The sequence below is a fragment of the Heteronotia binoei genome, chromosome 2, assembly GCF_032191835.1.
Source record: "Heteronotia binoei isolate CCM8104 ecotype False Entrance Well chromosome 2, APGP_CSIRO_Hbin_v1, whole genome shotgun sequence".
In the NCBI taxonomy this organism is placed as follows: Eukaryota; Metazoa; Chordata; class Lepidosauria; order Squamata; family Gekkonidae; genus Heteronotia; species Heteronotia binoei.
Window position 1 is genome coordinate 17,710,928 of NC_083224.1, and position 26,235 is coordinate 17,737,162.

Consider the following 26,235-nt stretch of genomic DNA (forward strand, 5'->3'; position numbering starts at 1 on the left):
GGCAAGAGTAAAAAAATGGTGTGGGAGGGGCAGCACCAGCGCTAGAGAGGGGGAAACTTGGGGCTGCTTTTTCCACCCGGCTTGTTTCCCCGGGATGGCAGCAGCGAGGGGCAGGTAAAGGGCAGCCGCATCCTTCCCTTCCCGCACCCCAGGGCCGGCGCTCGTCTGCTGCCGCTGCTCCTCCTCTTGAGGAAGTTTCCTCCCCTCTTCTCCTCCTCTTCCTCCCCCATTTTCCACCGAGCCTGCCCGCCTTCAGCTGCACAACTCCTGGGGTAAGATTGCCAAGTCTGACTCGAGAAATATCTGGGGACTTTGGGGGTGGAGCTAGGAGAAAACCGTATTGAAGGAAAGCATTACTCTTAAGGATACCCAAGAAATGATGCAAAATTACACAAGATACCCACTTACAGCAAAATGGACCCCAAATTCATCCAAGTGACTTTGTGAAGCTTTTGTTCAGTGCTCCCCTATTCCTTAAGTAGAGACGCCCTCTTGAATAATTAAGTTTTACATAGTTTGCAGAAAGCCAGGAGTGTGAGAGTCTTCATGACCTTCTCAGGAACGCCAGCTTGCTGTGGTGGTTAAAGAGTGGTGGGCTCTAATGGGGAAGCCCTTTCCAGTCACTTTATCCTGGGCTCCAGTTTACCTTCAGATGTACCCTCTAAAGTAGCCCCAATAATTCAGCCAGATAACTTTGTACAGTGCTACCCTATGGTATTCCTTCTTTACAATACAAAATTACAGTGACAACAATATAAATTTACAGTGAACAAAAATACCATCCTACGGTATTTATGTTGTTGTCACTATAATTTTGTATTGTAAAGAAGGAATCGCTTTAATTATATTTTGATATTGTTTTGTACATGGAGAGTATTTTCTTGTTATTTCCTGAAGGGCTAAACAGGCATATCTTTAAAAGTTTGGTATGTAATCTACCAAAAGAACCCTGGAGCACAGAGTGGTAAGATGCAGTATTGCAGTCCAAAGCTCTGCTCATGACCTGAGTTCGATCCCAGCAGAAGCTGGGTTCAGGTAGCCAGCTCAAGGTTGACTCAGCCTTCTATCTTTATGAGGTTGGTCAAATGAGTACACAGCTTGCTGGGGGGAAAGTGTACATGACTGGGGAAGGCAATGGCAAACTACCCCATAAAAAGTCTACCATTAAAATGTTATGCTACGATGTCACCCCAGAGTCGGAAACGACTGGTGCTTGCATGGGGGACTACCTTTACCATTTTTAATGTAATATATTACAGTGACATTAATCCTCATCAACAAACTACAAGGACGCTCCTTCTGATCCACTGGGGTAATCCTTAGGTGATTCTTCACCAGGTTCAGTGATGTAACTCTGTTTTCTTTTCTTCCTGCCTTTCTGATATCTTTCCCTCACCCTCTTCACAGCCAAGTGAATGAGAGTGTCTTTCCAGAGTCAGAGGCAACCCAAGAGAAAGGGGAAGGAGATGGAAGAGAAGGACCCCGAAGGCCTTGGAACTGGGGAGATATCAAAGAAAGGTTCCCATTCCCTCCAAGCAGGGAGTGGTGCTGAATTTTGGGGAAGAGCTGTGCCAGAGATCTTGGTTCAGGACCCTGTGACCGCAGATGGACGTAGCCGATGCTTCCGGCAGTTCAGTTACCAGGAGGCTGATGGGCCCCGAGAGGTTTGCAGCCGGCTCCACGGACTTTGTAAGGACTGGCTGGAGCCAGAGAGGCGCACCAAGAAGGAGATTGTGGACCTGGTGATCCTGGAGCAGTTCCTGGCCATCCTGCCGCAGGAAGTGCAGGGCTGGGTGAGAGGATGCGGGCCAGAGAGCAGTTCCCAGGCAGTGGCCCTGGCCGAAGGTTTCCTCCTGAGTCAGGCAGAGGAGAAGAGGCAGGCACAGCAGGTGAGGGGCTTTCAGTCGCTCCGCTCAAGCAATGAGCGTCTCCTAAGGATTCTTGCCAGCTATTTCTCTGTGAGTGTGTGAACTGCCATCAAGTGCTTCCAACTTATGGCATCCGTAGGAAGGTCTTCTACTTAACAGCCTTCTCAGGTCTTGCAGATGGAGGCCTGTGGCTTCCTTGATTGAGTCAGTCCATTACATGTTTGATCTTCCTCTTTTCCTGCCGCCTTCCACTTTCCTTAGAATTTTTGTCTTTCCCAGTGCCTCCTGTCTTCTCGTAATGTCACAAAATCCGATAGCATCAGTTAAGTCATTTTAGCTTCTAGGGAGTGTTGAGCCTTGATTTGATCTAGAACCCACTTATTTGTCTTTTTGGCAGTCCACGGCATCTGTAGAAACTCTCTCCTCCAACTTCGCAAAGAATCAACATTCTTTCTGTTCGCTTTCTTCCTTGTCCAGCTTTCACACTCACACATAGTAACGGGTGACTTGCTCCTTGTCACCAGTGACCGATACTCCCTCTAAGCTGCGGAGTCTTGTGAGCAAAAACTTTGCTTTGTGAGCTACTGGCATTAAAGTCGCGAGTGAGTGATTTGCCTATTGCATAAATTAGTTTGCTCTGGGGCCGTTTTTCCAGAGTGAATACAAAAATGTGTGGGCCAGAGGCTGAAAAACTGTGAGCTAGCTCACACTGACTCAGTTGAGAGGGAACACTGCCAATGGTATGTCTTTACATCTTCAGAATGTTTTCTCGCTCCTTCATGGCTGCCTTTCCCAGTCTCAGTCTCCTGATTTCTTGTTTGCAAGTCTCCCTTTTAGCTGATGGAACCTAGGAACACAAAACCTTGAACAATTTCAGTTTCTTCACCATCCAGAAGAAGAAGATATTAGATTTATATCTCGCCCTCCACTCCGAATCTCAGAGCGGGTCACAATCTCCTTTATCTTCCTCCCCCCACAACAGACAGCCTGTGAGGTGGGTGGGGCTGAGAGGACTCTCACAGCAGCTGTCCTTTCAAGGACAACCTCTGACATGGTTGACCCAAGGCCATTCCAGCAGGTGCAAGTGAAGGAGTGGGGAACCAAACCCAGTTCTCCCAGATAAGAGTCCGCACACTTAACCACTACACTAGCCTTAAATTTCTGAAATCTCCCTCTAATAATTATTTTTGTCTTCTTGATGTTCAGCTGTAATCTTCCTTTAGCACTTTCTGCTTTAGACTTCATGAGTAATTACTTCAGGTCTTCAGTCCTTTGTGCCAATCATATGAAGTCATGTGTTTATCTCAGTTAATGTTCCTCCATCTTTATCTAAATCAAATCCAATTTTCCTTATGATATGTACTGCATAAAGATTGTAGAGACAGGGAGATAAAATACATCTTAGTCTGGCACCCTTGCCAATTGGGAAATCTTCTGTTTTTCCATATTCTGTCCTACCAGTGGCCTCTTGCCCAGAGTTCAAGTTTTGCATCAGAACTATTGGATGTTGTGGCACACCCATTTCTTTTAAAACCAACCATAGCTTTTCCTGATCCCCACAGTCACAAGCTGCTTTTGTTCTGAAATTCTCTCCTACGCTCCATTAAACCACTTAAATTTGCAATATGATCTCAAGTTCCTCTTCCTTTTGTGAATTCACCAGGAATAGAACATCTGGCATATCTCTTTCAATAGATGACAACAATCGTTGTAAAACGTTGAGCACCAGCTTAGATTTGCATGAGGAATTCATGTAATGGTCCAATAGTGGCTACAGTCTTTGGCGTCTCCATTTTTTCAACTGGAATGTAAAGTAAATGTTTTCATTCTGTGGGCCATTATCTTGTTTTCCATCTTTGTTAGTGTATTCTTGCTACGATTTTGACAGACTCCTTTTCTGTGGCTTGAAATAGACCTACTGATATTTCATCTCCTGCTGGTGATTTGTTTCCCCCAGTTGTTCCCGGTGCATCTTAAGTTTGTAAAACCAGCCCTAGTTCTTGCCCCTGTGGCTATAGCAAGTCTGGCGGTGGAGTCAGGAATCATAGAGTCATAGAATCATAGAGTTGGAAGGGACCTCTAGGGTCCTCTAGTCCAACCCCCTGCACAATGCAGGAAACTCACAAACACCTCCCCCTAAATTCACAGGATCTTCATTGCTGTCAGATGGCCATCTAGCCTCTGTTTAAAAACCTCCAAGGAAGGACAGCTCACCACCTCCCAAGAAAGCCTGTTCCACTGAGGAATTGCTCTAACGGTCAGGAAGTTCTTCCTAATGTTGAGCCGGAAACTCAACCCATTGGTTCTGGTCCTACCTTCTGGGGCCACAAAAAACAATTCCACACCATCCTCTATAGGACAGCCCTTGGAACCTGGGAGTGGGTCCGGATCCATCTCTTCAGCCTGTTCCAGTCCTTCTCTTACCCCCTCCCTTGCTGTTGTTTCAGATGTGGGGAGGATCCGTGAAGGCAGAAGCAGAGTTCTCTGAGGCAGAAGGAGCTCCGTCAGAGGAAGGTCAGAGGGCGCAGGCCCCGGAGTGTGCCCAAGATGGTAAGTGGTAAGGGTGCCTCCTGCCCAGAGGGGATTGGGGCTCTTGCTTGGCAGAAGTTTCAGGACAGGAGAAAAGGGAACTACTTCGTCAGACTACATCGACTGGTGTTCTGGGAAACAGTGCCATAGGATGTCATGATGGCCACTCCACTTTAAGGGGAAGTATAGAGATTCATGGAGAGCAATTCCACTTGTATTTACCTTAATGGAAATGTGCATATCTCACCTTCCTTGCATTAGAAAGACACAAGGTGGCTCAAAAAAGAAAAGGAAGACAAATCTGGGTGTAGTTTTCAAAAGTCTGGAAAGTGGGATGTGTAAGCAAAGAAAATAGGACTTTGAGGCTTAAATTCTTCCTATTTTGTCTCCCTTTCAGGCAGCGAAGAGACGTTATCAAGCCGTATTCTTTGCAGAGAAGTGGAAATGCTCTTTCAACCTCTGGTTCAGGTAGGGGGGTAGAACAGGCAATACTCAGATACTTGTTCCTTTCTCAGGGAAAATCTCACTCCTGTTGTCTGAGGAAGAGAGGCTCTGTACAGCCCAGCCTTTATGCATACTGAGCTCTGCATCCTGCAGCCTCACAAACTATTTCTGTGGAGAGTGTCAAGTCTCCGCCCAGCATGATCTGTGATGAGGAAATCTGCTTTTTCTTTCAGTCTCCGTTTTCCTTTGAGGAGGTGGCCGTGTATTTCACCATGGCGGAGTGGGGCCTGCTGGATCTGGGCCAAAAAGCCCTCTATAGGGAAGTCATGCTGGAGAACTATGAGAGCGTGACTTTTCTGGGTAAGGATCTTTCATAAGTGCTAAAGGTGTGAATCACTGCCATTGGGATGATGCACGAATCAACAGCAATATCTGTTTGTGAGGCGCATGCAGGTAATTGGCCACCCCTGGGTGCCTGGAGAAGTTGGGGTGGCCATGAAAGTGATGTTCAGCAGGGCCAGGTAGAGCGATACAACCCACCCCACTGATCCAGGGGCAGCTGAGGCCAGTTTTGTGTCCATCACCCAAGTCAGAGAGGGTGTCGTGGCCTGAGTCCAAGAACGGGCTGAAATGCTCTCAAAAGGACTCTGGAAGGAGCCAGATCCTTATTTCTCAGTTGTCGGGCATTACAGCATCCCCTTCCCCAGATAGGATTTTGGCCATCCACTCTTGACTGTTTCTCCGGAAGACTGGCAGCAGGTGGGTATCCTTTAAAGTTATGTCAAGGGACTGGGAAGGAATCCCCATGGGATCTTTCCTCTTCACTTCTAAGCAACGCTTGTTTTGGTAGAATTCCCAAGCCCACTGAGTGAGGGGAGAGAGAGAGAGGGGCCTTCTGGGGCCTGGAATCTGGAGGCTCAGAAGCTCCTTCAGGGTCTGAGCTCACTTGTGGCTGTTGAGTGGCTGCACTAGCCTTAATACTGGATATTCCAAGGAATGGGAGGTTAGATAAGACCAGCCCTGCTAGATGACGCCAAAGGCACATCACCCCTTTCCTTCATTCTTCACATGGATGCCTTCAGGCCCTCCTATTTGGTGTATATGGGCCTGAGTGCTTCCTTGGGAGCTGTTCTGCCTTGCAGGGATGTTGTGCAGCAAGTAATCCCACCAGTTAACACTGCAACCCGGGGGAACTGGCTTAAGCCAAAGCACACAACAACCTCTGTTGTCATGAGGTGGATCCGTCCTCATCCCAAGAGGGTAGAAGAAGGAGATATTGGATTTATATCCCACCCCATACTCTGAATCTCAGAATCTCAGAGCAGCTCACAGTCTTCTTTATTTTCCTCCCCCACAACAGACACCCTGTGAGGTGGGTGGGGCTGGAGAGGACTCTTGGAGAGCCAGTTTGGTGTAGTGGTTAAGTGTGCGGACTCTTATCTGGGAGAAACGAGTTTGATTCCCCACTCCTCCACTTGCACCTGCTGGAATGGCCTTGGGTCAGCCATAGCTCTGGCAGAGGTTGTCCTTGAAAGGGTGCTGGTTATTACCTTTAAAGCCCTATATGGCTGAGGACCTGTTTACCTTAGGGACCATCTCTCCCCACACGTTCCCCAGAGGGTACTTAGATCTGGGATGCAAAATCTATTAGTGATCCCCGGGCCGAGGGAGGCAAGATTGAAATCCACAAGAGAGAGAGCTTTCTCGATTGCTGCCCCCTATTGGTGGAATCAGCTGCTGGAAGAGGTTAGAGCCTTGTGGTACGTTGCCCAGATCCGCAAGGCCTGTAAGACAACGCTATTCCAGCTGGCCCTTAATTGATCAGGAATGACTGATAAGGTAGTAGGGAATGACACCTAATATATACTGAATGCCATCTGAAATGAAACTATATCAAATGATATTAGCATCAGATTGTTTTAATTGTTTAATTTTAATTTATGATGTAAGTAATGTAAGTGAATTGTTTTGATTTTACTGGTTGTTAGCCACCCTGAGCCTGCTTTGATGGGGAGGGTGGGATATAAATCCAATAAACCTTGAACCTTAGTTAAGAATGATGATGCCAAAGAAAACTCTGGAGATGGACCAGAGAGGCAGGAGGAAAGCCACACAGGTAAGAGGAGGAATAAGCCCACACCTTCCCCAAAATGGGTCCTCCCTGAAACCCTAGTCCATGAAGAAAGGTCAGTCAACCAAAGAACAGACAATACACTGCAGGGAAAAGGGAATTGAAAGTATGGCATTTTCAAAGACTTTCATTCAGAGAATGAATGTCATTTTGCAGAAGCTTAGGAAAGCAATTGTGTAATTGCTTGGAATAGAACAGCTTCCATCATAGCACAGCCCTTACTTCACATCAAAGAAGTCATACAGGTGGGGAGCCATGAAAACGGTAAGAGTCCCAACCAAGTGTCTCTGATGCAGGAAGCTTAATGTACATTCAAAATATTTATTATTGTACGCTACTGTAAAACAGAAGGAAGGCACTGAAATCTTTGGAGCGTGAATGAAAGTTCTCAGACCACCTTGTGTGGATTCTAACGGGAGATCCCTTTTTTTATTGCAGCAGGAGATGATCAGAGGAATGGGGAGGATCTGCATCATCTGTCATCCGATGAAATCAAGAATGAAGATGTGAGAAGAAATGTCAGGACTCAAAGCACGTCTCAGAGGCAGGAATTCAGGCAAAGGGTAAAGAAGAGTGATAAATCCATTCCTTGCCAAGAGAGGGATTTCCAAGAAGTAATTCACAGGTTGGAGGAAATTTACAAGGGTATAAAGTGTGGAACGAACTTCTCAGATCAAACCCAATATAATATCCATTTTTCAAAGCACAGTATAATGAAGGCATGTAAATGCTTTCATTGTGGAAAGTACTTCAGATACAAATCACAACTACTTGTGCACCAAAGGATCCACAATGCAGAGAGACATTTTAAACGTTCAGAGTTTGGAAAGAAATTCAGTCATAGTTTGTTTCTTAAACAGCACCAAAGAACCCGCACAAGGGAGAAACCTTTTAAATGCTCAGAGTGTGGGAAGAGATTCATTTACAGTGGCAGTCTTCAATATCATCTAAGAACCCACACAAGGGAGAAGCCTTTTGAATGCTCAGAGGGTGGGAAGAGATCCAGTCAGAGTTTCCTTGTTAAACAGCATCAAAGAACCCAAACAGTGGAGAAGCCTATTGAATGCTCACAGTGTGGGAAGAGATTCAGTCACAGTAGCAATCTTCTAAAACACCAAAGAACACACACAGGGGAGAAGCCTTATGAATGCTCAGAGTGCGGGAAGAGATTCAGTCAGAACAGCAATCTTCAAAGTCATCTCAGAACTCACACAGGAGAGAAACCTTTTGAATGCTCAGAGTGTGGGAAGACATTCAGCTACAATAGCAATCTTCAAAGTCATCTAAGAGCCCACACAGGAGAGAAACCTTTTGAATGCTCAGAGTGTGGGAAGAGATTCAGTCATAACAGTAGTCTTCAAAGTCACCTAAGAACCCACACTGGGGAAAAGCCTTTTGAATGCTCAGAGTGTGGGAAGGGATTCTGCTACAGTGGCCATTTTCAACTTCATCTAAGAACCCACACAGGAGAGAAACCTTTTGAATGCTTAGAGTGTGGGAAGAGATTCAGTCATAACAGTAGTCTTCAAAGTCACCTAAGAACCCACACTGGGGAAAAGCCTTTTAAATGCTCAGAGTGTGGGAAGAGATTCAGTCAGAGTAGCAATCTTCAAAGTCATCACAGAACCCACACAGGGGAAAAGCCTTTTGAATGCACAGAGTGTGCGAAGAGATTCAGTCGGAGTGGCAATCTTCGAAGTCATCAAAAAACCCACACAGGGGAGAAGCCTTTTAAATGCTCAGAGTGTGGGAAGAAATTCACTGACAGTAGCACTCTTCAACAACATCTAAGAACCCACAAAAGGGAGAAGCCTTTTGAATGCTCACAGTGTGGGAAGAGATTCAGCCACAGTTGCTATCTTCAACTGCATAAAAGATCCCACACAGGGGAGAAGCCTTTTGAATGCTCAGAGTGTGGGAAGAGATTCAGTCAGAACAGCAATCTTCAAAGTCATCTAAGAACTCACACAGGAGAGAAACCTTTTGAATGCTCAGAGTGTGGGAAGACATTCAGCTACAATAGCCATCTTCAAAAACATCAGAAAAACCACAAAGGAGAGAAACCTTTTGAATGCTCAGAGTGTGGGAAGAGATTCAGTCATAATACCAATCTTCAAAGTCATCTAAGAGCCCACACAGGAGAGAAACCTTTTGAATGCTCAGAGTGTGGGAAGAGATTCAGTCAGAACAGTAGTCTTCAAAGTCATGTAAGAACCCACACAGGGGAAAAACCTTTTGAATGCACGGAGTGTGGGAAGAGATTCAGTTGGAGTAACAATCTTCGAAGTCATCAAAAAACCCACACAGGGGAGAAGCCTTTTGAATGCTCAGAGTGTTGCAAGAGATTTAGTGACACTAGCAAACTTCTCAGTCATCTAAGAACCCACACAGGGGAGAAGCCTTATGTATGCTCAGAGTGTGGGAAGAGATTCAAACACAGCAGCAGTCTTCAAAAGCATCATAGAACCCACACAGGGGAGAAGTCTTTTGAATGCCCAGAGTGTGGGAAGAGATTCAGTCAGAACAGTAGTCTTCAAAGTCACCTAAGAACCCACACTGGGGAAAAGCCTTTTGAATGCTCAGAGTGTGGGAAGAGATTCCGCTACAGTGGCCATTTTCAATTTCATCTACGAACCCACACAGGGGAGAAGCCTTTTGAATGCTCAGAGTGTGGGAAGAGATTCAGTCATAATAGCAGTCTTCAAAGTCATCAAAAAACCCACACAGGGGAGAAGCCTTTTAAATGCTCAGAGTGTGGGAAGAAATTCACTGACAGTAGCACTCTTCAAAATCATCTAAGAACCCACACAGGGGAGAAGCCTTTTGAATGCTCTGAGTGTGGGAAAAGATTCAGTCAGAGTAGCAATCTTCTAAGTCATCTAAGAACCCACACAGGGGAGAAGCCTTATGAATGCTCAGACTGTGGGAAGAGATTCAGTCACAGTGGCAGTCTCAAGTATCATCAAAGAACCCACACGGGGCAGAAGCCTTTTGAATGCCCAGAGTGTTGGAAGAGATTCATTCAGAGTGGTGATTTTCAAAGTCATCTACGAACCCACACAGGGGAAAAGCCTTTTGAATGCTTGGAGTGTGGGAAGAGATTCAGTCGGAGTGACAACCTTCGAAGTCATCTAAGAGCCCACACAGGAGAGAAACCTTTTGAATGCTCAGAGTGTGGGAAGAGATTTAGTGACACTAGCAATCTTCTAAGTCATCTAAGAACCCACACAGGGGAGAAGCCTTATGAATGCTCAGAGTGTGGGAAGAGATTCAAACACAGCAGCAGTCTTCGAAAGCATCAAAGAACCCACACAGGGGAGAAGCCTTTTGAATGCCCAGAGTGTGGGAAGAGATTTAGTCAGAGGAGCAGTCTTCATCTGCATAAAAGATCCCACACAGGGGAGAGCCTTTTGAATGTTCAGAATGTGGGAAGAGATTCAGTTGCAGTAGTAATCTTCAAAAGCATCAAGGAGTCCACCTAGGGCAAAAAGTTTCAGAATAGAAAGAGATTCAGTGTGGTTATCTTCAACAACATACAAGAACGCACACAGGAGAAAAACCATTTCACTATTTTGCCTAAGGGTGTTGAACTCATTTTTTTTTACAATGATTTGACAGAAATGTTGCTTCATTGGGCCAGGACGTGTGTGCCCGACATTGTAATTCCAGGTTCCAGAGATATAAACTTTAGAATGAACCTCGGCCAACTCAATTAACAATATTATTTTTTACTCAATATATAAACATACTTAAAGAATGACATGCCTTATACTATTTCCTTTATTTAGCGGTCTTCAGTAACTAACATATCTGTCTCTGAATTACTGCATCGAAATCTAGAGTCAATGTCTGTTCTGTAGCAATCTTGAGTGTCCTGGTTAGGTCTGTATCTGTAATCTGAGAATGTACTTTTGAATTATGGACATTTATTCTAGAATGGAGATTTTTACAGACATACGTTGTTCCAAACATATACAGAATTTTAGAAGCAAAGTCTTAAGGTGGGAGTAGTTTGAACCCAAAAACTGATAACATTTACTAATACCAAGTTCAGAAAGCTTATTCGTCTCCATACAGCATCACATTGCTCTCCCACCAACCTGCGATTCATAGCATCTTTTGATTGATAGGTAAGGAGAAGTGTGAATGTCCCATTTTCCCAAATGTACTGACTAGCAATGTAGGCTCCACCTTCAGAACGCCTACCACTTTAGAGAAACTTTTCCTGTCCATCTCCCATCTCCCTTCCCCGCTTCTTGGCATAAGTAATCCGCTTCCCACTTCATTCTGTTATGTGTAGAGTTTGCCCAAGGACTCGAACCAAATGACAACTCTCACACTCCAGGGTCCATCAAGGAAGGTGTGGTGACCAGATTGATTGTGCCATTGGAAACACACAGGAGCCTTTGGCCATACATGTTGCCTGGTCAATATGATTTGGTCTTTATCCTTGGGGACCTGTCCTCTATTTTTGGAATTAATGACCCATTGAGGGAACCATAAACCTTTGTTACATTCCATCCATGTAGGGAGAGTACAGCCGTAACCACCATTGGCCAACCACTCCTCCCTGTGGATGGAGGATGGGCACAAGCCCAGCAAGTTGTGAGGTTGGCTTCTTTAATTATAGCATTTAGTGTCTGATGCCACACATTTCTCTCCCACCCCCCTAATACGGTTGAAACCAAAACAATTGTCCATAAGGGTCCCAATAATTTCCTCCACCCTGCCATTCTCCCACCTCTCCCTCGGGAGCACAACTATTACACAGCTTCCCTCCCCAGTTATCAGGTTCAAAATAACTCTCAGTCCTCCAGCTCACACTCCAATCTTCTGTGGCTGGAGCCCCTTTGCGTCTCCTTCCTCCCACTCACACACACTCCACACCTTCCAACCTCTAGGGCTATTTCCGGTTTTAGCAAACCTGTACCTTTCTTGGTATTGATTTAAAACGCTCTCCTTCAACAGGAGTCGGCCTGCAATGAAATCAGACAATTTAGGAAACAATGGTTCTGTTGAGGCTTGTCCCACAAGCCAAAAATCTAGGTGCCGGCACAACGGTCCTTTCCACAAGGCGAGTTCAGGCGTGATCAGTTCGTCAGGCCACGCTGAAAAAACGGCCGAGAAACGTTGTGCCGAGGTCCAACCCAGGTTGTCCGCTTCGGTCAGCTCCCACATTCGTCAATTGCAGTTTAAGGGGTTCTCCTTCTACCGACTGGCTCTTCCAGTTTTTTGGCTCTGCCCCTTTTTTTGTGCGCGTGTCTAACCTGTTCTGACTGCTGTTCCACAGTTCTGACTGCTGTTTCGGTGATTAAGAGAACTTGGGAGGGACCTTCTCAGCTGGTGTCTTCCCTCCACCTCTTGACGTACACCCAGTCTCCAGGTTGATACTTGTGGACCGGCGCCTCTAGTGGCGGAGTGAGGTGTATGAGTCCTTGTTCCCTATGGGACTTAAGAAGAGAAGACAGAGCCAGCACATATTTACGCACATACATGTCCTTTAACAAATGTAAATTGCCTGCTGCTGTATATGGCATTACTCTCCATAATGGAAACCCATAAAGCATTTCAAAAGGTGACAACTGTATCCCTTCCCTTGGTTTTGTTCGAATTCCAAATAACGCTAGAGGGAGCACTTTTGTCCATGGCAAATGAGTCTCCAGAATTAACTTTTTCATTGCTTTTTTAAAAGTCTGGTTCATTCTCTCCGTCTGACCGCTAGATTGGGGGTGCCATGGTGTGTGGTGTCTCAGTTCTATTCCCAATGCTTTTAGTGTGATTGTCATTACTTTTCCCCCTTGTCTGAGTCCATTGTTTCAATTAATCCCACCTCTGGGATCACCTTTTCCAGGATGACCCTGGCAGTCACCGTTGCTGATGTTGACATTGTGGGAAATGCCAAGACCCACCCGGTGAGCTGGTCCGTTAAAACCAGGACATATTTTACCCTCCCCACTCTAGGCATCTCAATATAGTCCACTTGCACATGTTGAAAGGGCCTGACCGGCAAGCCTGCATCTTGACCTCAATAGGTAACATGTTTATTCGCCCTGGGTTGCTCGGGTCCGCCCATACTTTGGGGGAAATCTCCCCTTCCTTCTCTACTGTTAAGGCAGCTAGCCTAACCTCACATTTCCCCCCTTTTAATACCGATACCATCCCTATTTTATCCGCCAGATCCCTCCCCAAAAGATTTATCCCGCCCTTACCAATTAAAACGAATGCATGTTTAACCACTTCATTTTTTCTTGGAAACAAGACGTCAATGTCTTCTGTGACTGGGGCTCGAAACAGCCTATCTCTCACCCCTCGCACCCTTACACTTTCTAACCCCAAGGTGTCGCCTGATGATAAACTTTGCAACGTTGATTTTGTGGCTCCAGTATCATACATAAATAACACTTCCTCCTTTTCCGGTCCCAGCTTTAATTTTATCAAGGGCTCTTCAGGGCTGGGTCCCGAGTACAGGAGCCCATGACACCCCTATTCCTCCTCATATAGGGCTGCAACCCTGGTCTCCTCCCATCCTTCCCCTTCTCTATTCGGGCATTCCCGTCCCCAGTGTCCCCGTTCCTTGCAGTACTTGCATACATCCTTGGGTAGGGGTCCTCTACTTCCCCTTCCCCTGTTTTCTCCCCGCTCGCCCCACGGCGGGCGAGGCCCTCCACCTCTTGCTCCTCTCCCCCAGCTATACCCGCCTCCACCTCTTCCTCTTCTCTCATCCCGCCTCTGCACTTCCTTAACTGTCTGGAACATTAACTGAACTGTCTTCGCTTCCTTCTCAACCTCCCGCCTGGGTATAACTTTCTGTGCCTCCACTACCAGTTCAGTAAGGGGCTTTGTTAGCAATCCGTCTAATTTCTGCAGTTTTTTCTTTATGTTCGGATTACTCAGTTCAACAAAATGGAATTTTAAGAAGGCCTGCCCTTCGTCAGAATCAGGGTCCAACACCGTAAAAGCTGTCATATTGTTCTTTAACCTCTCCAAGAACTGAAAGGGGGGCTCTTTTCCACCTTGGGCTTCTCCAAAAGCCTTATGGAAATTTACCACAGGGGGTACCATTTTTACCAGTCCATCCAACACTAAACCACAGAACTGGGAACAAAAAGTTCGGCCGTCGGCCATCTGAATATCAAGATTTGCTGGGTTGCCGTTAGGAATAAGGGCCAGTGCTCCCTCCTCTGTCCTGTCTCCCGCCCCTTTTATCCATTGTTTCCTGGCAGTAGACAGTGCCTATGTTGCCTCTTAATTTCCAGCCACTTGTTTTAAAATATGTATCATCTCCTCCGGAGAATATATGGGGGGTCCCCAAAGCCCGTCTAATTTTGTTTTAAACATTATCGGGTTCTCCGAAAGGGGGGGGCAATTGGCTCCGCATAGAGTGTAGCTCAGTGCTTGTTAACGGGACCTCTACGTAGCCCACCATTTCTATCATCGGGACTTGCCTAAGGGGGGCCAACAATCCTCCTCCTGTTTCTTTCAAAATTTCTGTAGAATTCCACCTGCATGCTTCTACCTCTGACCTTGTTCTTCCTCCCATTCCTCCCTCTTGTCGACCCCACTGTTCCAAAAGGTCAGACAATTCACCATACATCCCTCGTCCTCGGGATGGTGCTCCCATAGACAATATTCCCTGTCTGTAGTGGGGTGGGGAAACGTCTAATTGGCCCTGTGGTTCTGGTTCCACTGGGCCTGGTGGAGGCCTTTTCCCCACGACGTGATCAATAGGGTCCCAAGAAGGAGAATCCTCCGTCTCCTCCACCTCGACAGCCATCATTTTTATAGCTATCGTGAATGGGCTTCCTGCGAAATCCATCCAGATGCTAACACACTGTAAATTGAGAGGAACCTCCGGGCGCGGTTCCAACCTTAACCAATATTGGCGCATATCTGATATTATGGTTTTATTTATGGTACCATATTTTGGGCAGTGGTGTCCATAGGGGAGATTTAATTTCTGGCCATTCCAAAACACAAGTACTCACCAGCTGTTCCTTCGTGGGACCGTAATCTTTAAACATGTCTCAAGCCTTTAAAAAGCGGTCCAATGGGGTTCCTACTGGGAACTCAACAGTCCGCGGGCGCCCCTTCCCTGCCAGCTTCCCATTGTCCTGCGCTTGATCCTTGGGGACATCTCCCCTGCGCCCCTTATCCTTAGACCCCTTGTTTCCCATCGTGTCTAATATGACCGATCAACTCACCAACTTTCCGTCGCTGGCGAAGTCCTGACGTCCCGTCGATCGTTGAAGGACCCACAGCGGTTCTTGTCACCCTCGGGTGGCCTAACGGCAGCCAGATGGAAGGAACCTCAAAAATGGACAAAAATGGTCCGTGGGCCCCCAAGGGCCTCCCTCTACGTCACCGGGACCCCCGTTTGGGAAACTCGTATCTCACCGCTGCCACCAAATGTGTTACTTGTAGAGTTTGCCCAAGCACTCGAACCAAATGAGAACTCTCACACTCCAGGGTCCATCAAGATCGTTTATTAGTAGCGTGGTTTGCAAAGCACAGAGAGTCCGGATAGGGCAGTCCCACCCGTCGACTCTGCTCTCTGTGACACAGCACAGACCTCTTATCCCTTGCCTATGCCCTCGTGGAGCCCACCGATTGGTGAGCTCCCTCACAATCTGCCTAGTGATAGCGCGCGCATGCCCTGAAGCATCTTGACCCGTTACCTTCCCCCCCCCCCCCGTTTTCCCTATCTATTGTCGCTTAACGGTTTTCTTGTTCCACCCTATGATTCATCTGGTTAAGCCATTTTCTGCCACATTTTGCTGGCAGTGCACACTCCACCTTTCAGACTTAGAGTTCAACAACCACTTCCTCTTTCAATTCCTGCTTAGAGACCTGATCTTGTCATGATCTGAGGCCTAGTGTGGCCTAGAGGCCAGGGAGAAGCCTGTGTAGGAGTAGTTACAGGGGCCTAGTTTTCCCAGGATTCCTGATGTCCCTCTGATTGGGTGGCAGGGTTTTTGAGGGAAAAGGAGCCCAAGAAGGGGTGAGACCTGAGAGAAAAGCATGAATATGTTTGGCTGGAAAGAGAAGTTGTTCTCTCTGCTGAGGCTGGTCTGGAGGGGGGTGCAGCTGTAGAGAAATCCCTCACCCTAAGGAGGTGGTGAATTCTGGTATTAGAGGAAGGGGATGTATAGATAGGTTGGGGGTGTTTATTTCTTTGCACCAACCTTTACTGTTTCTTTATTCACTGTGGCACTCAAAGTCTTCACTACTCTCTTATTGCTTGAACACTTATAATAAATCTGTTTTTAAACTGCCTGTGTCCTCACATCTCCTTGGTCACAGTTAAAAGGTATTTGTTAATAAGGAAGAGATGTGAGTTGGGTAGGTGCTCTGGACCCTTCCACTCAGGCCCTTAGCAGAGTGGCGGCCAGGGCTACCTCGCCCGCTAGGCAAACGAGGCAGTTGCCTAGGTTGCCGGAAGGGTGGGGACACCAAACTGCCCCCCTCCTGGTGACCCAGGCAAGTGCCTAGTTTGCTTGCCTCCTCTGAGCACCTGCCACCGCCCATCCTTTCCTGCACCGCGTCCCACCCCCCATTCTGCTCTGAGGCGCCCCCTTTTCCGTCGCTGTCCAATGTACACTCCGTCCCACCGCGCCGCGACACCCACCCGCCCCCTCCTCCCATCCCTTCCCATTGCCGCCCACCCAATGCATGCCGCATCGGGGCTGGCAGGGCTCCGGCGCAGCTCTATGATTGTGCGGGAGGTGGCGACGGAAAGGGAGGAGGAGTAGGGGTGGGTGGCCGTCTTGGCGCGGCACCTGGGGGGGTGGGATGGAGTGTGCATCGGACGGGCAGCGGAAGAAAGGGAGGAGGAGGAGAGGGTGACTGGGTATATGGAAAGTTCGGTGGGGTAGGGTGGGAAATAAATCGAATAAATAAATAAAATAAAAATAAAATAAAGTTATGCAAATGAATTGTGCCAGTGAGCTCTGGCATCTCTTCTACAAAATGACCTGTGCTTTCACTCCTCCCCCCCCCTCATTTTTCTACCTCCCTTCTGTTCTTTTTCTTCATTCTCTGTATCTTTGTATTTCTGTCTTTTTATTTCATTCTGGCAGTGATCACACACACTAAATAGTGCTCTTTCAATTAGGGTTGCCAGGTCCAGTTCAAGAAATATCTGGGGACTTTGGGCATGGGATCAGGAGACTTTGGAGGTAGGAGGATTCAGGGTGGAGACAGGAGCAAAGTTGTGACCAGCACAGTTGAGCTCTGAAGGGAGTTATGACCATCACGTTTAAAGGGACTGTGCTTTTAAATGCCTTCCCTTCATTGGCAATATGATAGGGGCACCTTCTTTTGGGGCTCATTGAATTGGACCCCCTGGTCCAATCTTTTTGAAACTTGAAGGGTGTTTTGAGGAGAGTCGCCAGATGCTATGTTGCAAATTTGGTGCCTCTACCTCAAAATTTACAACCGTGAACTTTCTAACTGGATTTTACTGTGTGAACTGGCAAGATCCAGATGGAAAGTGCTTTGAAACTGCTTTGTTTAACGTGCGTGATTATAGCCTATGTCCGTCTACCTTCCTTTCATATCTCCTTGGCTGTTTCTACACGACAAAAATCCTGTCTGTGCATATTTAAAAGCAATTGTTTACATTGCATATCGCTGCTGCGTCTGTCTTGCTTTGCGATTTCTAAAAGTCTTCTATTTTTATTTTTTTGGAATGGGCAACGAAAATGCTGTCCTGGAGTTGCCCTGCAGTTCCCAAGAGTACTTTTGAACGGGTGTTTCCCTGAACATCCATCGTAGAACTTTCCCTCCGAGTTTTAAAGCTCCTCCCCAAAGCCCCATCCATCGTTCACTTGCGAGAGCACTGATTCTGGAAGTCACTAGGTGTGCTGCTCAGAAGTCCGGGCTGCAGTCACCTTCAAGGAAAGGCAGCTGGGCGGGACATCTGTGCAGCTTCTCCCAAGCCAGGCTTCCTTTGTAAGGGAGACGCAACTCAGAGGAGAATGCGCCCTGCCCCACTGCTCTTGATCTTCAAGGTGAACACAGAAGGGCATTTGAACCTGAGTCTCCCAGATTCTAGCCCAGGAATTTCAAAGATACGGCCTGCAGGGTAGATCGGTATCCTTAAGGCCTCAGATCCTTCTTGCAAGCAACGTGCTCTCTTGCTCCCTTTGCTGGGGCTGCCGCCGCCACTGTTTTACAGCTGGCTTTTGCCCAGCTCGCTCTTCCTGGTTCCTACTTCATGCGGGAGAGATCCAAGCGAAGCCTCCCATGCCTGCATTGGCTGTGCACTCCTCTTTGGGGAGAATGGGCGGGGGAGAGAAGGCAAAAATGAAAGGGAGTGCTTGTGCAGGAGAAAGAGTTAAGCTTGACTACCGTGGTTCCTTTAAGACCAGCAACATAAGAGAAGCCATGTTGGATCAGGCCAATGGCCCATCCAGTCCAACACTCTGTGTCACACAGTGGCCAAATACACACACAAACACACACACACACACACACTGCGGCTAATAGCCACTGATGGACCTCTGCTCAATGTTTTATTTCAGGTATAAGCTTTCATTCTTCATCTTTTTTCCCCTTTCAATTTTTGCATTTCGTAACCCATATTCACTGTCCAGTCACAGACTGTGGCCATAGCTACAGATTGCACTGCAAACATTCATGAGGATCCCTTTAAAATCATCTAGACCAGGGGTGGCCAAATTTGCTTAATGTAAGAGCCACAACGAATAAATGTCAGATGTTTGAGAGCCACAATACATGAACATCAGATGTTTGAGAGCCACATATCAGGAAGGGAGGAAGGAAAGAAAATAGATGGGGGAGGAAGAGGTAGAAAGAAAGCAACTTCAACTTTAAATACATTCTCCAAGCTGCTGGCTGGCTCGGCTTGGAGAAGTCATTTGAAGAGAGAAATGCCTTCTCCAAGCTGGCCAACAGGGTGGTGGGGGCTTCAAGAGCCGCACAATATGTGTGAAAGAGCCACATGTGGCTCCCAAGCCGCAGTTTGGCCACCCCTGATCTAGACCCAGCTTTCACGCAGCCCCCCTTTTTCTTAACCTTCCCCACTGCCTCCTGCTTGTGCACCTCTGACCAGCTGCCTTGGGTGAAAGTAAAGGGGGAACTTTTTGGTCTAAACGTCAGAAGAGATCACATTCTATACCAGCAAATCCCTTCCTGGAAAATTCATTAAGAATATGGGATATGCTAAGGAAGTGGATTGCGCCAAGTTCAGAATATGGTTCGCTCTCTTCAGAGGAAAGAAACCATTAGATATAAATTGATGTCATTTGAAGTCCCGCTTAAAGAGGAGGGAATTGGCAAGAAATGTTTGCTTTCTAAAATATATATTTAGTTGACTCCATTCATGTAGATAGATCCAAGTAGTCAGCCGTGTTGGTCTGAAGTAGTAGAACAAAATAGGAGTCAAGTGGCACCTTTAAGACCAACTTAGTTTTATTCAGAACATAAGCTTTCGTGTGCTCTTAAGCACACTTCATCAGACGAGGAATCTGGCACTGTGTGTAGAGCCGTGCAGAGCTGGTAGGCAGTGGCTCAGAATGCAAAATGGTACAGATTTAAGATCCAATGGCAGAATTGTAAAATTATCTGGTAGGCAGTGGTTTAGAATGTAAAATGGTACAAATATAAGATCCAATGACAGAATAGTGAAATTTACAAATTGAACAAACCTTTGATCTGAGTGGCATGAGCATGTGAAAGCAACAAAACAGTAGTATGTCAAAATGTGCGCGTGTTTGTCAATGACTTTATTGCTATAAACCTGGGCCAAAAGGAAGGAATTCCTGTCTCAGTTTTCCCATCCAACTAACCCACCTTTAAACATGCAACATACATATAGTTTGTCATTAGGAGAAAAATACATTAAAATATAGTGGGAGATGGGTTCAATATATGTAACGGGATAAACAACCAATATCCCTGTTTGAGTGTGTCCATACAGCTAAAAGAGAAATACAGTGGATAGTGATGAAGAACATCACTATCCAATGTATTTCTCTTTTAGCTGCTCAATTTGTTAACCTGGGGATTGGCAACCCTAGACTCTTTAGGGGAAGGGAAGGGAGCCTTTTTCCCGGAGCTCTGCAGCCGCGAAAGAGTTAAAACAGCCGCGCTGTTTGCGAGAGAGGCCGAGGAGGGGGAGGGCGGAGACAAAGTGCAAGGGGTGGGTGGGGGGTCAAGCGGACAAGCAAACGAAGCCCGGGAAACTCCCTCCCCAGGAAGTCCTTTCGGTCTCCGAAGACAGGAATTCGGATCTCCCCACGTGTTGGGGGTGGAGGGGTGGGGAGGCGTTTGAATCCTTTTCCGACCTGATGCTCTAAGTAAGTAATAGAATCATTGAGTTGGAAGAACCTCCAGGGTCATCTAATCCAACCCCCTGCACAATGCAGGAAACTCACAAACACCTCCTCCTAAATTCACAGGATCTTCATTTGCTGTCAGAGCTCTGTTTAAAAACCTCCAAGGAAGGAGAGCTCAGCACCTCCCAAGGAGGACGCCTGTTCCACTGAGGAACCTCTCTAACAGTCTGGAAGTTGTTCCTAGTGTTGAACCGGAAACTCTTTTGATTTAATTTCAACCCATGGGTTCTGGTCGTACCTTCGGGAAGGTAGGAATTGTAGGCTATTTCTTAATAGCTAGCATATTACGTATTGTTTTTGTAAATTGTTTGTTATATGCATCCAGTGATCTAAATTGGATACTTGTAAACGTTGTGCTGGAGAAAACTCTTGAGAGTCCCTTGGACTACAAGAAGATCAAATCAGTCAGTCCTAAGGGAAATCAACCCAGACTGTTCCCTGGAAGGTCAGATGCTGAAGCTGAAGCTCCAATACTTTGGCCACCAAATGAGAAGGGAGCATTCCCTGGAGAAGATCCTGATGCTGGGAAAGAAGGCAAAAGAAGAAGGGGAGGGCAAAGGAGGAGATGGCTGGACAGCGATGTAACTAACACGAATTTGAGCAGACTTCAGAGGATGGTGGAAGACAGGAGGGCCTGGCATGACTTTGTCCATGGGGTCACAAAGAGTCAGACTCGATTGTGCAACTGAATAACAACAACAAAACCGTTGTGATGTGACGTAACCCCATAGTCAGAAATGACTGTCGGTTGCACAGGAGACTATATTTACCTTTTAAGATAGATTTATATTTTTATTATTTATTTTCCCTATGCTCCCTTTGCATTGATAAGATTCAATAAAATCAAATCTATTGCAATACATATATATAGAGAGAGAGAAAGGGGGGGAACCTGCCACCCCCTACTAGGGTTGCCAACTCCTGGGTGGGAAATACCTAAAAAATTTGGGGGGGGGGGGGTTCCTGCGGCGCTTGCTGGGGGTGGGGGTCCGCAGGCTTTGCAAGACGATGTGGTGCAGGGGTGGCCAATGGTAACTCTCCAGTTGTTTTTGCTTACAACTCCCATCAGCCCCAGCCAGCATGGCCAATGGCTGGGGCTGATGGGAGTTTTAGGCAAATACATCTGGAGAGCTGCCATTGGCCACCCCTGTAGAAGATGGGAGGGGGGAGCAAGCCAGGCCATCCTCCCAGGGCTGGATCTACATATTTTTTGAGGCAAGAGTAAAAAAATGGTGTGGGAGGGGCAGCACCAGCGCTAGAGAGGGGGAAACTTGGCGCTGCTTTTTCCACCCGGCTCGTTTCCCCGGGATGGCAGCAGCGAGGGGCAGGTAAAGGGCAGCCGCATCCTTCCCTTCCCGCACCCCAGGGCCGGCGCTCGTCTGCTGCCGCTGCTCCTCCTCTTGAGGAAGTTTCCTTCCCTCTTCTCCTCCTCTTCCTCCCCCATTTTCCACCGAGCCTGCCCGCCTTCAGCTGCACAACTCCTGGGGTAAGATTGCCAAGTCTGACTCGAGAAATATCTGGGGACTTTGGGGGTGGAGCTAGGAGAAAACCGTATTGAAGGAAAGCATTACTCTTAAGGATACCCAAGAAATGATGCAAAATTACACAAGATACCCACTTACAGCAAAATGGACTCCAAATTCATCCAAGTGACTTTGTGAAGCCTTTTGTTCAGTGCTTCCCTATTCCTTAAGTAGAGACGCCCTCTTGAATAATTAAGTTTTACATAGTTTGCAGAAAGCCAGGAGTGTGAGAGTCTTCATGACCTTCTCAGGAACGCCAGCTTGCTGTGGTGGTTAAAGAGTGGTGGGCTCTAATGGGGAAGCCCTTTCCAGTCACTTTATCCTGGGCTCCAGTTTACCTTCAGATGTACCCTCTAAAGTAGCCCCCAATAATTCAGCCAGATAACTTTGTACAGTGCTACCCTATGGTATTCCTTCTTTACAATACAAAATTACAGTGACAACAATATAAATTTACAGTGAACAAAAATACCATCCTACGGTATTTATGTTGTTGTCACTATAATTTTGTATTGTAAAGAAGGAATCGCTTTAATTATATTTTGATATTGTTTTGTACATGAAGAGTATTTTCTTGTTATTTCCTGAAGGGCTAAACAGGCATATCTTTAAAAGTTTGGTATGTAATCTACCAAAAGAGCCCTGGAGCACAGAGTGGTAAGATGCAGTATTGCAGTCCAAAGCTCTGCTCATGACCTGAGTTCGATCCCAGCAGAAGCTGGGTTCAGGTAGCTGGCTCAAGGTTGACTCAGCCTTCTATCTTTATGAGGTTGGTCAAATGAGTACACAGCTTGCTGGGGGGAAAGTGTAGATGACTGGGGAAGGCAATGGCAAACTACCCCATAAAAAGTCTACCATTAAAATGTTATGCTACGATGTCACCCCAGAGTCGGAAACGACTGGTGCTTGCATGGGGGACTACCTTTACCATTTTTAATGTAATATATTACAGTGACATTAATCCTCATCAACAAACTACAAGGACGCTCCTTCTGATCCACTGGGGTAATCCTTAGGTGATTCTTCACCAGGTTCAGTGATGTAACTCTGTTTTCTTTTCTTCCTGCCTTTTTGATATCTTTCCCTCACCCTCTTCACAGCCAAGTGAATGAGAGTGTCTTTCCAGAGTCAGAGGCAACCCAAGAGAAAGGGGAAGGAGATGGAAGAGAAGGACCCCGAAGGCCTTGGAACTGGGGAGATATCAAAGAAAGGTTCCCATTCCCTCCAAGCAGGGAGTGGTGCTGAATTTTGGGGAAGAGCTGTGCCAGAGATCTTGGTTCAGGACCCTGTGACCGCAGATGGACGTAGCCGATGCTTCCGGCAGTTCAGTTACCAGGAGGCTGATGGGCCCCGAGAGGTTTGCAGCCGGCTCCACGGACTTTGTAAGGACTGGCTGGAGCCAGAGAGGCGCACCAAGAAGGAGATTGTGGACCTGGTGATCCTGGAGCAGTTCCTGGCCATCCTGCCGCAGGAAGTGCAGGGCTGGGTGAGAGGATGCGGGCCAGAGAGCAGTTCCCAGGCAGTGGCCCTGGCCGAAGGTTTCCTCCTGAGTCAGGCAGAGGAGAAGAGGCAGGCACAGCAGGTGAGGGGCTTTCAGTCGCTCCGCTCAAGCAATGAGCGTCTCCTAAGGATTCTTGCCAGCTATTTCTCTGTGAGTGTGTGAACTGCCATCAAGTGCTTCCAACTTATGGCATCCGTAGGAAGGTCTTCTACTTAACAGCCTTCTCAGGTCTTGCAGATGGAGGTCTGTGGCTTCCTTGATTGAGTCAGTCCATTACATGTTGAGACTTCCTCTTTTCCTGCCGCCTTCCACTTCCCTTAGAATTTTTGTCTTTCCCAGTGCCTCCTGTCTTCTCGTAATGTCACAAAATCCGATAGCATCAGTTAAGTCATTTTAGCTTCTAGGGAGTGTTGAGCCTTGATTTGATCTAGAACCCACTTATTTGTCTTTTTGGCAGTCCACGGCATCTGTAGAAACTCTCTCCTCCAACTTCGCAAAGAATCAACATTCTTTCTGTTCGCTTTCTTCCTTGTCCAGCTTTCACACTCACACATAGTAACGGGTGACTTGCTCCTTGTCACCAGTGACCGATACTCCCTCTAAGCTGCGGAGTCTTGTGAGCAAAAACTTTGCTTTGTGAGCTACTGGCATTAAAGTCGCGAGTGAGTGATTTGCCTATTGCATAAATTAGTTTGCTCTGGGGCCGTTTTTCCAGAGTGAATACAAAAATGTGTGGGCCAGAGGCTGAAAAACTGTGAGCTAGCTCACACTGACTCAGTTGAGAGGGAACACTGCCAATGGTATGTCTTTACATCTTCAGAATGTTTTCTCGCTCCTTCATGGCTGCCTTTCCCAGTCTCAGTCTCCTGATTTCTTGTTTGCAAGTCTCCCTTTTAGCTGATGGAACCTAGGAACACAAAACCTTGAACAATTTCAGTTTCTTCACCATCCAGAAGAAGAAGATATTAGATTTATATCTCGCCCTCCACTCCGAATCTCAGAGCGGGTCACAATCTCCTTTATCTTCCTCCCCCCACAACAGACAGCCTGTGAGGTGGGTGGGGCTGAGAGGACTCTCACAGCAGCTGTCCTTTCAAGGACAACCTCTGACATGGTTGACCCAAGGCCATTCCAGCAGGTGCAAGTGAAGGAGTGGGGAACCAAACCCAGTTCTCCCAGATAAGAGTCCGCACACTTAACCACTACACTAGCCTTAAATTTCTGAAATCTCCCTCTAATAATTATTTTTGTCTTCTTGATGTTCAGCTGTAATCTTCCTTTAGCACTTTCTGCTTTAGACTTCATGAGTAATTACTTCAGGTCTTCAGTCCTTTGTGCCAATCATATGAAGTCATGTGTTTATCTCAGTTAATGTTCCTCCATCTTTATCTAAATCAAATCCAATTTTCCTTATGATATGTACTGCATAAAGATTGTAGAGACAGGGAGATAAAATACATCTTAGTCTGGCACCCTTGCCAATTGGGAAATCTTCTGTTTTTCCATATTCTGTCCTACCAGTGGCCTCTTGCCCAGAGTTCAAGTTTTGCATCAGAACTATTGGATGTTGTGGCACACCCATTTCTTTTAAAACCAACCATAGCTTTTCCTGATCCCCACAGTCACAAGCTGCTTTTGTTCTGAAATTCTCTCCTACGCTCCATTAAACCACTTAAATTTGCAATATGATCTCAAGTTCCTCTTCCTTTTGTGAATTCACCAGGAATAGAACATCTGGCATATCTCTTTCAATAGATGACAACAATCGTTGTAAAACGTTGAGCACCAGCTTAGATTTGCATGAGGAATTCATGTAATGGTCCAATAGTGGCTACAGTCTTTGGCGTCTCCATTTTTTCAACTGGAATGTAAAGTAAATGTTTTCATTCTGTGGGCCATTATCTTGTTTTCCATCTTTGTTAGTGTATTCTTGCTACGATTTTGACAGACTCCTTTTCTGTGGCTTGAAATAGACCTACTGATATTTCATCTCCTGCTGGTGATTTGTTTCCCCCAGTTGTTCCCGGTGCATCTTAAGTTTGTAAAACCAGCCCTAGTTCTTGCCCCTGTGGTTATAGCAAGTCTGGCGGTGGAGTCAGGAATCATAGAGTCATAGAATCATAGAGTTGGAAGGGACCTCTAGGGTCCTCTAGTCCAACCCCCTGCACAATGCAGGAAACTCACAAACACCTCCCCCTAAATTCACAGGATCTTCATTGCTGTCAGATGGCCATCTAGCCTCTGTTTAAAAACCTCCAAGGAAGGACAGCTCACCACCTCCCAAGAAAGCCTGTTCCACTGAGGAATTGCTCTAACGGTCAGGAAGTTCTTCCTAATGTTGAGCCGGAAACTCAACCCATTGGTTCTGGTCCTACCTTCTGGGGCCACAAAAAACAATTCCACACCATCCTCTATAGGACAGCCCTTGGAGCCTGGGAGTGGGTCCGGATCCATCTCTTCAGCCTGTTCCAGTCCTTCTCTTACCCCCTCCCTTGCTGTTGTTTCAGATGTGGGGAGGATCCGTGAAGGCAGAAGCAGAGTTCTCTGAGGCAGAAGGAGCTCCGTCAGAGGAAGGTCAGAGGGCGCAGGCCCCGGAGTGTGCCCAAGATGGTAAGTGGTAAGGGTGCCTCCTGCCCAGAGGGGATTGGGGCTCTTGCTTGGCAGAAGTTTCAGGACAGGAGAAAAGGGAACTACTTCGTCAGACTACATCGACTGGTGTTCTGGGAAACAGTGCCATAGGATGTCATGATGGCCACTCCACTTTAAGGGGAAGTATAGAGATTCATGGAGAGCAATTCCACTTGTATTTACCTTAATGGAAATGTGCATATCTCACCTTCCTTGCATTAGAAAGACACAAGGTGGCTCAAAAAAGAAAAGG

The 26,235-nt window shown here is 46.8% G+C and overlaps 2 protein-coding genes across 2 annotated transcripts in view; both read left to right on the forward strand.

Annotated features, from left to right (window-relative positions):
* The window catches only part of LOC132567242 (zinc finger protein 91-like), a 257,261-nt gene that overhangs the window by 68,087 nt on the left and 162,939 nt on the right, over positions 1–26,235 (forward strand).
* Positions 1–26,235, forward strand: part of LOC132567785 (zinc finger protein 91-like) — a 46,317-nt gene that overhangs the window by 14,039 nt on the left and 6,043 nt on the right. Inside the window, exons 3-7 of the mRNA XM_060233473.1 lie at positions 4,316–4,418; positions 4,795–4,865; positions 5,096–5,201; positions 7,411–10,382; positions 25,862–25,964. Coding sequence (XP_060089456.1) covers positions 4,316–4,418; positions 4,795–4,865; positions 5,096–5,201; positions 7,411–10,382; positions 25,862–25,964 — 3,355 coding nt within the window. The remainder of the gene's footprint in view (positions 1–4,315; positions 4,419–4,794; positions 4,866–5,095; positions 5,202–7,410; positions 10,383–25,861; positions 25,965–26,235) is intronic.